General features: G+C 31.8%; 4 protein-coding genes across 4 annotated transcripts; 2 read left to right on the top strand and 2 right to left on the bottom strand.

Moving 5' to 3' along the window:
- Positions 1 to 2,978: 2,978 nt before the first annotated feature.
- Positions 2,979 to 3,545, top strand: GO595_005811 (uncharacterized protein; the record flags this gene model as incomplete). Its single annotated transcript, XM_067919095.1, has 1 exon — positions 2,979 to 3,545. One exon carries the CDS (start codon positions 2,979 to 2,981, stop codon positions 3,543 to 3,545), a length of 567 nt encoding a protein of 188 aa, XP_067773847.1.
- Positions 3,546 to 7,897: 4,352 nt separating this feature from the next.
- GO595_005810 (Myb-like DNA-binding domain containing protein) lies at positions 7,898 to 9,337 on the top strand (the record flags this gene model as incomplete). The annotated part of the gene is made up of 1 exon (XM_067919094.1): positions 7,898 to 9,337. The coding sequence occupies one exon, from the start codon at positions 7,898 to 7,900 to the stop codon at positions 9,335 to 9,337; it is 1,440 nt and encodes a 479-aa protein (XP_067773846.1).
- A 556-nt stretch (positions 9,338 to 9,893) lies between these two features.
- On the bottom strand, positions 9,894 to 10,820 carry GO595_005809 (Succinyl-CoA Synthetase subunit; the record flags this gene model as incomplete). The annotated part of the gene is made up of 1 exon (XM_067919093.1): positions 9,894 to 10,820. One exon carries the CDS (start codon positions 10,818 to 10,820, stop codon positions 9,894 to 9,896), a length of 927 nt encoding a protein of 308 aa, XP_067773845.1.
- A 983-nt stretch (positions 10,821 to 11,803) lies between these two features.
- On the bottom strand, positions 11,804 to 12,673 carry GO595_005808 (Ribosome production factor 2-like; the record flags this gene model as incomplete). The annotated part of the gene is made up of 1 exon (XM_067919092.1): positions 11,804 to 12,673. The coding sequence occupies one exon, from the start codon at positions 12,671 to 12,673 to the stop codon at positions 11,804 to 11,806; it is 870 nt and encodes a 289-aa protein (XP_067773844.1).
- Between the last annotated feature and the right edge of the window lie 209 nt (positions 12,674 to 12,882).

Here is a 12,882-nt window from a genome sequence, read left to right as displayed (position 1 = left end):
ATCTTTCAAGCCAGACAGTTATTCCACATCTTCATATCATTCAAGACAATTTTGAACAATTATCCAATCTAATCACATCAATTGGTTCACATATTATCAAGCGTTCTTATTATCGGGACACTATCTATTCCACGACCAATGCATTGTTACACCAGATAACCACCACATATCAAACGATTTTTAATATATTATCAAATGAATCAACGAAAATTCCACAAACGCAAATCCAAAACATAAACCAACGCATAATTTGGCTTTCACGTAACATCCAGGATAGTTTCATTAGTGTAATTCCGTTTTCAATCCGGAGCACTCCGGAAATGTCGCGAATAAATATTCAAATGAAAAGTAATTGTGACAATATAATGAATTTGTTTAATGCTTCTTTTCATTTCCGTAATAATATTTTTGTTATACAGCAACAAATTGAAACTTTAAATGATTCAATTTGTTGTCTACTTGATGAACTTGGAATTGGTTACGATAATAAACTAAAAACTAATGAAACAAAACAAAAAGAAAATAACGAAAAAACACTTTCGGATAAAGTGAAGTCATTTATTAACGATATGGATGAAATTCTTGATTTAAACTTGGATGAATGCAATGACGAAAAAGCTATGTTGGATGCAGTAGAAAACGCTATCAAAGAAAGAATAAAATCGGAACCAAATTCGCCAAATCTAAGGAAAACTTTACCAAAGGCAAAATACAAAAGTTTAAATGCGAAATCAAATAATTCGCAACAAAATAAAACAATCATATAGAATAAAAAATTGCGTTTAATATAGGGATGTGGAAATGGGTACCCTGTTAGCAGCTATTAACTTTTTGATATACCGATACGTGGGGCATCCCGAAACGGTTTACCAACTTTTTCAATCGAGGTGTCCATTTTTGGATATTAATAATACATTCAAATTTTAATGGAACAAAATGACATTTTTTCGGTTTCATATAAGCAGGCTTAATTTACGGTTATTAAAATTGGTGCATAGAAGTTGAAGAAAAAGCACAAATATTCGTTATCAATCTTTTGGTTGCCTAGAATGTGAATTGAGAATGGTTATATCAGTTCTTGAAAATAAATATGGGAAAACTAGAACAGAAAATGAAGAAAAGCAAATTTATAAATTTCGATTTCATGCGAAGTAAACCATTCAAAGCTTTCAGTTCTCAATGATAACACTTTTGTTTTTACAAAAACTCAAAATTTTGTACGATTTTATGTTTTATTTAATATAATTCCTTTACATTAACAATAAAAAGTCTTTTTATAAGCAAATATTAAAGAAAATATTTGAATAATTGATTATTTAGAGTGGAAACAAAAAATCAGTTGGAAAATGGGTTCCTATTTTCCACAACCCTAGTTTAATTGAAATATTTAAGTGTTTTTAATAAACTCTTTCATTGCTACCTGAAATTCTGTAAATATGGCATGAATCAGGGAATTAAGCCCACAAGAAAATTTTTGTTCTTAAGAAAAGTGACATTCTTGAGTGCACCTCAAAAGATAAATGTTTTGACATATATAATACGATCAATTTGTTATTAAAAAAGTTGAAATTGCCAAAATATTTGAGTTCCCGCACCCAAAAATTGACATAGTAAAAACCGTTAAGAAAATCTAGAGTGAAGTTCCTCGGATGAAGATCTCTGTTTCCAACGATTTGAATGCCGATGAATTGTTGGATCTAAACTCAAATCTGGAGACAGCATTTCCGCATTGTAGACGAGTTGGAGATGATGAAGAACCAAACATTTTAATCATTTCAAGACAGAATTTTAAAGCAAAAAGAAGAAAAACCTTAGTTCCAATAACACCTACTGCAATTAAGCAAATGGTCACACTTGGGATTGATGGTGAACAAATTCAAATTCCAAAAACCGGATTTATAAATTTAAATTTTTTTCAAAAAAAAATTTATGTTTATGGCTTTGGTGAAAGAAAAAAGAAGGAAATTTTTAAACAGATAGAATCAATGGGTGGAATAATTGAACCCAAATTTACAGACGGAACAAATTTTTTTGTTGCTAAAACAATCAATTCAGTTAAATCACATTTTGCACTTGAACACTCAATTACAGTTCTGAACCCGATGTGGGTATTTGACAATTATAATTCTGATAATTATATTGATCATCAGAATTATAAAATAAAAATATTTTCAGGCCTTGTATTTGCATTTTCTCCATCAATGAGAAATTCCATGCAAAATATTTCCAAAATGATCACAGAAAATGATGGAATTGTTCAACCCAGAATTACTTCTAAGACAAAATTTTTGATTATTCCACCTGAAGGCAATGTTACTCCAATTGTTAATCTTGCGGTTGATCTAAATATCAACATTACTACTGTCGAACAAATCATTGATTCAATCAATAATCACAAATTTCTTGATTCAATCATTCCACCATGTGCTTGTTCGAATGTTTTTCATGGGGTTTCATTTAAAGTTGATGAAAATCTCCCTAAATCAGTACAAATGCAAATAATTCAAAATGGTGGACAAATTTCAGACAATCCCCGATTTTTTATTTCTATGTCTTCAAACAAACCAAATTCACGTACGCCAATTTGGATTGAGCGCTGTATTAATGAAGGAAAACTTCTCGAACCGGAAATTTTCATTTTTTATTCACCGGTGAATTTAACATGTCACAATTGCCATTCACTTCGCTTTTGTATCGTTGGATTTTCAGGGAACCAATTTAAGGACATTATTTACACGTGTAAATGGATTGGATGTCGATATACGTTTGTGCTGAGGAAGTATTGTACACATTTAATTACGAATAATCAAGATGATGAAAAAATTAAATATGCAAAAGAATGGGGAATTACGATTTGTACTTACGACTGGTTGATTTCATTTGTAAAAGGTGTGACTGGAAGTCAACTCGAAAAATATATTTTGTATCAACCAGATTTTTTATCAGATTTCTCGGATTCTGATTGCGTAGAAATTAATATGCCTGAAACAACTCAAACAGTGGCCGTTGAAAGTCCAAAGTCAAAAGAGCCAGAGTCTGAAATACAATTTTTGGATCCATCTTCATCTTATAGTAATTTTGAAGAAGAAATAACAATCATAGAAAAGAATGCCACACAGAAATCTATTGTTTCTACTCCTCCACCTCCTCCACCATCGTTTCTCGATCAGGATGATGACATATTAGATATTCTTAGCTCGGTATCCGATCATGAGAATCCCAAAATCCCTCCAAATGTCTTGTCCAGCCCACGAAAATCTAATCCTCGAGTTTCAAACCCTTTACGCCAAGATGCAGTTATGAATAGAATCAATGACGTGATGCGTAAGATAGCTTCAGCGAGTTCACGTCTTCGTAACGAAGACAGCGGTCTTGATCTTGATTCATTAGAATCGTTTACACAGGTTCCAGAAAGTCGTGATGGAGCACCATCAGATTTGTATGAAGTTGCATATGATAACTCGACGAGAACAGCATACGGAGAGATGAGAAATGAAGGTAGTGACCCTTTATTGGAGTTGATGCAGGAGCTCGGATCAAATTAAATCAATGGAGAACGTTATAGAACGATAATGATTAAGGCACCCCAAAATATGATCGGTGTATTTATTGTTTGTATTAATAAATTGTTTTTATGTAAATTTAATAAATGTAATTACGTTAAAATGTATTCACAAAAATTATTTTTGTTTGTATTATTTTTGATAAATTAAAAAATTAATATAAAGGATCTATTTGATAAAAAATGAGCATTAGATTACAAGAAGCAATACATTAATCTATAAAATATTTTGATAAAAAATAATAATAATAAAAAATCATTAACATAATATTCTAAAATGGGGAAAATTCTTTAATAAATTTTTTAATTACATTCCATTAATGAGTTATATTAAAAATTAAATTATTTTCATACTTTTTACATTACAAAAATATATTTTTATTTTCGCATTTCTTCAAACTTTCTATCGCCCAAACCCCAATTTGAATTTTCGCAAAATAATCCGCAGTTATGCCATGTTCCATTACATGTATAATCTCCCATTAAATCACCCAAGTTTGTAATATATTCGGTCAAAATATTATATCTTATATGATACTGATGTACGAACGGGTTATTATTCATGAACAGTATCAAAATTCCGGGCAATAATTTCATAGTTTTCGTAAGAAACATTTTATCTACATGTACATTATAAGGCACTTCATTAAAACCTTTAATGATATCCCACAAATACTTCGAAAGTATAATGAAATCGCCCGATGCATCATCAACAGCTAAAGGACGTTGATGATATTTAACATGTTCATTTAATATATAGAACGAAGTATCAGGACGAAGAGTTAATTCTTCATAATTCATTTTATTTAGTTTCCAAACTTCGGGTAAAATTTCGATGCTTTGATTTCGTGTTAGATTAAAGTCACTTAAAGTGTTTTCTCGTTCATTTAATCGAAATGATCGATATAAAATCATTTGATTAAATTGATGTGACGCAATTAACTCGAAAAATTCCGTCGAAAATAAATTATCGGAATTTGTCGAAAGTATAAATTTACTTTTCGACCGACGAATTCCGATGTTTTTGCCTATGAATTCATAAAATGTTCCATTACGTTTTAACTTAAGACACATTTCTGTATGAATTTCAGGTGGAACAACAATAAATCGAACATGTGATTTAAGACTTGAACCAATTTTTATTATATCAGAAAGTAATTGTTTGTCTTTCGATGTACCAAAATCAACATAAACAACTTCAACTTGTGCAAGTGGTACATTCATTAATCCATAATCAATAGCATTAAAGAAGTTTTGTAACCTTGTTTCGAAGTTTATTGAATATCCATCATTTCGTCCACTTGCAACAATTGTTAAATAAGTTTTATCTTTTTCTTTTCGTGTAAAGTTTTTATAAGTATTATATATCATATCTAAAACATTAACATTTTGCTTTCCTAAATATTCTTCTTTATCTGTTTGTTTTAATGTATTAATTTTATGTGGAAATGTTTGAAAGTTCACTTTACATTTTATTAAATTTAATGATTTAAGTGCTGTCGTAACTGCAGCTTCAATTGTCGTTGTTGAATATCCTTTAACTATAATATGATTTCGTTTGTTTTCATTAAGTTTCTGAATGATATATTCTGCAGCTTCATGTGATGTGATACTATGATATTCAGAAATGGGAAAATACTCAATGTTCGTGTAATTGACTTTTCGGCATTCGCGAATCGCGCGCATTGTTGGATTTTCTAAATCTTTGAATGCTAATGAATCAATTAAAAATGGAAATTCAATAACATTACCACCGTAATCTAATATGATTTTGAGTATTTCCTTCTGTAGTGGTTGCGTTGTAGCAAATATAAATGGAATTCGCTTTGAACTGAAATAATCTGATATCCCTTTGACATATTCTTGGATGATATGATTGATATAATCAGAAGCACCTGAATGTGTGTGACGTATATATGGTGGCTGGTAAGTAATATAAACCGAACTAATTTCAATTCCTGAAAATAATTGAAAAGTAGTTGGAGAAGTAAAATCAAATTCATTGATACCATTGATAGAAATAAATGGTTTAGCTTCGTTTTGAAAAATACGTCTTAGAGCTGAACCTATTACAGTAGATTTACCAATAATTAATACGTGAGATCCTGATTTAATATCAAATTTTTTGTTTTTATTGAAAACTCTTGTGAATTCTAGTTGAGCTTTAGATCGATTAATACATTCACTTGCTCTTTTATTTAGCAAATAAGAATATTCAAAATCAGGATTTTCAACATCTGATCCATATTGAGGTATAGCAAAGCCAATGAAAGGATTTTCATTTCTTATTTTTAAGTTTTGAGAAATGTTATGTGACGCAAATAAATAAATGTAAAATAGAATTATTACATAAAAAGAGACCAAAAGCAATATGGATATTTGGGTTATAGTATGCTTTAAGTTACGCGACTTTAATCTGATCAAACCAAAACCCGTAAATTGGATGCCGTTTGTGATTATTTTCCATAAGAAACGGTTTGTGGAATTTCACAATATTTTGATCGGTTTATTCTGGTATTCAAAAATGTCTGAAACCATTTTAAGGAAATTATCTTATATTCTAATTTTTCTATGAATTTCAAGAAATCAAAAATATCATATACTTTTTAACTATATATGAATTTTATTATGATATCAATTATATGTCGAGAGATTTATATTTTCGTCGTTTGAATGAAGAACGATCGGAACGATCAAATTGTATTCATTCTATTCTATAAACTATTTAAATAAAGACATAAGTTATAGCAGCATTCAATAACTAAATCGTTTGAAAACATTTTCCCTATAATCAAATAAAGAATCACTTTTATGTATGGCTGAATGCAAATATGTCCTTTATTTACGAAATCAAAAAATAAAGATTAAAATACTTATGTTAAAACATTTTCAATTGATTTTTCTTTCGTATATACTTTTACTTTATCATATATAAAAACTTTATCAATTTATTATTATAGGTACATAAAATCTTATACAATTACTTTCATTGAATCCTAAACTCAATATATTTATGTTGATTTTATATACAATACAATTATATATTTTCCAGAATATTTTACTTATTATTGGAATTTCTTTTATATTTTTTATATAAAAGATGTAATAATAAACACTGATGATAATAATACATTAATTATCATCATAATTCTTATTCATGAATAAATGAAATAATAATAAATTTATTCATCAACAAAAGATAAAGAGCTTTGAAATATCTCGACTACCATAAAATATAATAATAATATTCATCAAAGTCAAAATTTAAAAACAATGTTTGAAATTTTATCTTTGAGATAAAAAAACACGACTTTTTCGTTGTGAGGTAGAATTTTTTTGAAAACTTCATAACGGCAGTGAATAATACAAAAAGTGAAGTTCGATTCAATATTGAGATAATTTCTTTCAATCTTGTCTCCACCGTTTGATTCGAACTTTATTGAGATTTCTATCATTAGGTTGTGTCAGCATCATCACATCCATCGTACTTGGAGAAGATTTATTTCTAAAACATCTCAAGTAATGGCTTGATTTTTGGGTTAAAACTAACAAGCGAAATCAATCGACTTGATGTGCCTGTTGTATATAAAGTCATATATAAATGCCATCAAAATTGATAGGTGCAATAATCCTATCGTTCAATTCCAAATGAATCTATTTAACCGAAACGGTCAATTTATCAAATTTTCTGACAGATTTGAATAGCAGTAACGCTTCGCTTGAATTAGTAACCCCAACTCATGAGGCCAGTCTATGCACCGGATACACATAAAATAGGTTCATTATCATGAATTCAATCGTACACACAATACATATGCATTAACATGAATGACTTTGATTCTTTTTATCATATCTAACTGATACTTCACACAAATTCAAAAAAATTGGATTTTTTTTATTGCTCTGTATCAAAGATTTATTGTTTCAACACTCCTGTATCCAATTTTTTTGTATTAGGTCATGTAAATAGAGTAATTTTGCTTGATCGCAAATGAACTGGAAAATCGCAATTAATAGTTCTTTGGACTTCATTAGTGGCTTTGGGTCGAATTATATCTAACCGAGTGCTTTAAGTGAGATATATTTGTATAAGATCAATCTGCGTTTTCGATTTTTTTTGAATCAGAATATTTTATTTTTGAGTTCATTTTTTGAAAACACGTAAAACCACGGAACACCAAAGAAATAGTTTGTGTTATTTGAATAGTTTACAATCTTGGCGGTCATTTAGATTATCAGAAAAAGCCAAATTGAATAGGAAATATATTGAGTATAAATTGTTTAACAAGTATTCAAAATTAAAAAGAATACAACGGTTATAGTTTACACTTGTAGATGGCGAACACAATACGCGCAATTCTCAACATTTCCGTAACATTTTTCCCAATGGAAATCTGCGAAAACGCTGAGCTAATACAGGAGGTTAAATTGATCATTGAAAGATTCCTCAAGAAAGAAATAACGTATACTGATGCTTCAAATGAAATTTATAACTTAACTGGAAACCGGCAAGCCATGGAACGCCTAAATGCTATTCTTAACACTGGGTCAAATCCAATTCCTTTTCCAGAAGAATTCAAAGAACAATCCCAAACTAAAAGAAGACACAAGACAAGACAATGGACATCATATGAGGACCAACGTCTCTTAGCAGGAATATATAAATTCGGAATCGAAAATTGGACTGCGATTTCAAAATTTGTTGGAAATGGTAGAACACGTTCACAATGCAGTCAAAGATGGTACAGAGGCCTCAATCCCAGCATTTCCAAGGACCAATGGACTAAAGCAGAAGAGGATGCACTTATAGATCTTGTACAAAAAAATAGCGGGAAAAGTTGGAATCAAATCGCAACAAAACTTGGGAATAGATCTGATGTCCAATGTCGCTATAAGTATAACCAGCTTCAAAAAGAGCGCGAAAAGACTTCTTGCCCACTTACTCCACTTAAAAAGAAAATTAATAACGAAGTCGGTCCCAACAAAAACGACGAATCTTCATCCCCTATCCACCCTCAACCAGTTTGTTATACAGCTGCAGTTCCATCGAACCAATGTTTCTTTGTTCAATATAATACACCTGTCCAAAATCCAATTTCTGTTGTTCCCCAAAACGTTGGACAGCCAACAATGTATATTATAAATCCAACTGTGTTCCCACCAAACCAGCAACAACGCCCAATCTTAATCAATCCATCAAATCAATACAAAGCATATGTTAATATCGCCCCAAATGTTAACCAAACTGTTCTCTCCAACGAAGTCGCTCCTCTTTTACCTCACAACAAGAAAGTTGTTTATCAAGAACAACCACAAAATATAATTCCTCAATCTCTTAGTCCATCATATCTCAACATGCCCGATCAATCCCACATGCCGAACATTCCTGACCAATTCAGCTCTGTTAACTCATTGTTCCAACCAAATCAAGAACCTCATACTGTCAATATCCATAATTTCGACGCTCAACAATCCTTTATCCCACAACAAGGATCAAAGCCAGATTCGATAACAAGCGTTCAGGACCAGCTTCAGCCATTAAACCAAAAGGGATTGACTGTCCATGGAGGAATATCTGATATCCCAAAGCTTCATGAAGAGCCGGTTGGTTCACCTGTGAAGAGAACGTCTGGGCCAGCAGCACAACAGTTCAATATGCCCCCTAAGATAAAAGAGCTTCACGTTAAACAACGAGAGGCGCCACAGCAAGCAGACCCAAATAGAGCAGCAATAAGAGCGCCAATACTCAAAGGCAGCTTATACTCTGTGTACTGAATTATTTGTTTTTGTAAAAGGTATATTTATTCAATTTTGCTCCAGCACTTTTCAGAAATTTGTGTGAAAATTGGATAAATGTCAACAAACTTTTTCAGCACTTTACGAAGGAAGTAAAATATTCAAAATGGTTATCGCTCAATTCAATGATGTGTAGTTCCGCTATCGGTTCAAAAGCAAAAATTAACACAAAAGTGTAGACAGTTATTAGTGTACTGCCACCTGAAAATGCCGATATATGAGTGATATTGACTGTTCCTTCTACAACATAAACAAAATTTGTGCCATTTGATAAATTTCATAGTTTGTGAAGATATGTCAATTTGGATTTTGTTCCTTCCTGATAACAAACAGGGGTAAACTCGGTATATTTTTCTGTTTATTAAGTTCATTGTAATTTTTGCTAAATATCAATTGATAAAATTCATTTAGTAATTAAAATTATTTTTAATGTATACGCATACATACTCAGTAACTATTTTTAACAAAGTGGAATGAAATATTTTGTTTCTCCTATTTTCAATGAATAAAAAAAAGTGTGTTTAAGCATCGTTGTTTAGATGCGGCCTAACTTCTTCATTTCTTCAAAGATAAACTTGCCGAGATTTCCTGGATGGCGTGAAATACGAACACCAGCAGCTTGGAGAGCTTCATACTTACCTTCTGCTGTACCCTTTCCGCCAGAAATGATAGCTCCGGCATGACCCATACGCTTGCCAGGTGGAGCTGTGGCACCAGCGATGAAGCTGACGACTGGCTTTTCCTTTGTGAGTTGATTCTTGTGAATCCATTCGGCAGCATCTTCTTCAGATTGACCACCAATTTCACCGATGAGGATGATACCCTCAGTATGTGGATCTTCAGCGAACCTCTTAACGACATCAACGTGGAGTTGTCCTGCGAATGGATCACCACCAATACCAACAACTGTTGATTGGCCGAGGCCTGCTAATGTTGTAGCATATGAAGCCTCATAAGTAAGTGTGCCTGAACGTGAAACAATACCGATTTTTCCTGGTGTGTGGATATTTGTTGGAATGATACCCATCTTGCAATGTGTACGTGGTTGGATGATACCTGGGCAGTTTGGACCAATGAGTTCGACGCCCTTTTCCTTAAGGACCTTCTTAACTTTGATCATATCATGTTGTGGGATATGTTCTGTGATACAAACAACAAGACCAACGCCTGCGTTAGCTGCTTCGATCATAGCTGCAGCGGCACCAGAAGCTGGAACAAAGATAAGGGAAGCATTAGCATCTGTCTTTTCAACAGCGTCCTTAACGGAGGCGAAAACTGGCATTCCTGCGATAATTTGGCCAGCCTTCTTTGGGTGAACGCCAGCAACAACTTTTGTGCCATATTCACGCATTAAGCGGGAGTGGAATTGACCTTGATTACCAATACCTTGGACAACGACACGTGTATTCTCGTCGACGAAGAGGAGTGGCTTGTGGAGGTTACGGACTGGAGATGAAAGCATCTTGTTAAAGTGAAGTGGTCGTCGTCCTCTCAAAATTGAATGACTTTATTTGGTTGCGGGTCTTTGAAAAAGGTTCCAAATCATCACTTTCACATCAAATGTCACTATATCACGTTACGGTTATAAACAAAAATGTTACCCATTTTTCATGAGTTTTCCTTTAAATAATAAAAAGTTTTTTGGCAATCCTAAAGTATTTTACAGTAAAAAAGGTATTTAATTTTTTTTGTAATACTAAAAATGAAATAAATATTTGGAATATGTAAATATTATATAGATTAATACTTTTCAAGATTTGAATTTGATATTGTATGCTATGTTTAAGCATGTTCTTCATACAAATTGTATTTGTATAATTATGATTAAATGGTATGAAAAGCCCTAGGCTACACCATATGCTTTTCATATCACAAGTCACTAAATTTATTCAAATCGCATTTTCCATCAAATAAATATAATAGAGACTATAAAATGATAAGTTAAGATTACATTAATGGATTACATACCACAATCTTTTTAATGATCTTTTCAGCAAAAATCGTTTTAAATTGAATTTTTAAATGATTTTTTTTTTGCAAAATGAAAATAAATATTTCCTTCAAATGTACAACTTATAGGAATTTTTATGGTGATGATATTTATAATTGATTGAATTTGACATATTCGATTTCTTTTATTTTCACACCATATTATCAACCCTTAATTCCCGATCTATGTTCTAAGCATCTTTTCGATATCGAAAAGAATTTGAACCTAAAAAATTCATACCGAAAAGAATTTTTGTATCAATTTCTTTTTTGCAAAGTTTGCTTAGCTAAATCTGCAACCACGTCTAGACGTTGAAAACCAAAATTCATTTTATGAAAGAGGATTTGACACTTTTTTATGTTCAATCGCAAACAATTTGTTTATAAACCACACAAAATATGTCACTTTCCAATTGTTATCGTCTTTTATGATGTAATTTAAATCTTTATTTAATATTAAAGAGCATCGTCGATGCTGTTGCCTTGTTTTTGTTTTTTGATCTTCCTGAGGCCCCTGAACTTCGCTGGTTTGATTTCCTTTGTGTCCTGCTTTCTTACGAACACGCGTCCAACCTTTCTTCCAAGTGCATCTGTGGTAACATTCTTTACCTTCTTTCCAACAACTGGTTTGATGAGTGACTGTTCAAGAACTTCAGCATCTGGATCCATCTTTCGCCTTGGAACAAGGTTAAATGATGGAGCAACAAGAGAAAGTGAAACATTATTACCTCTATCACATTTAACAGAGTAATGGCGAACACAGATAACTGGTGTCTCACTGTCTGTGATGGTGAAAACGAGAGCATGTTGAACTTGTTCAAGATTGACGGATCCTTTAAGATCACCAACAAAGAAATCTATGAATACGGAACGAACTTGAGCAAAATCAGTATCCCATTGTTCACCTTGGAAAACAAGAGCAGGAACTGCACCATTGTCAACGTCCGCATTTGGAAGATTTGGGTAACGTATAAAATCAAAAACACCAAATTCATACATCTCAAGGACATGCGCATTAAATAAGCGACCAAAAATAACGTTCATTGGACGCTTTTTTGTGTGGCTAAAAAATGTAAATAAAGAACATTGTTTCTTGTTGCAATACTTTTCAAGGAGATCAACTGATTCAAATGGGAAAATATCATTCTTCTTTGCATATTTTGCAAGTTCTCCATGACGGAATTTGGCTAATTCATCCCAAAAATAATTAAGTTCTTGAGAACATTTAAGACCTTTAACAAAAAGAGATTGTTTTCTATTTTCTACAAATTTTGGTTCTCTATTTTTAAGGATTTTTCTGCCTTTATGAGTGGTAGCTGTGTTCATTTTTGCTTGACCAAACCCAAATTGACTATGTCTGCTTGTTTTAAAGGTGAACGTTTATTACACAGAAAAAAATTATTTTTTTTTATATTCCGCCAATATGCAGAATCTTGTGGTGTACTGATTTTCCAATACTGGTGCTAGATCATTAACAGTAACTATTTTAATTGTTGATTTATCAATAACATAAAAAAAAATCTATTCTAAAAATT

Source organism: Histomonas meleagridis (assembly GCF_020186115.1).
Source record: "Histomonas meleagridis strain 2922-C6/04-10x chromosome Unknown contig_4, whole genome shotgun sequence".
Classification (NCBI taxonomy): domain Eukaryota; phylum Parabasalia; order Tritrichomonadida; family Dientamoebidae; genus Histomonas; species Histomonas meleagridis.
This window is presented reverse-complemented; position numbering and strand designations above follow the sequence as displayed.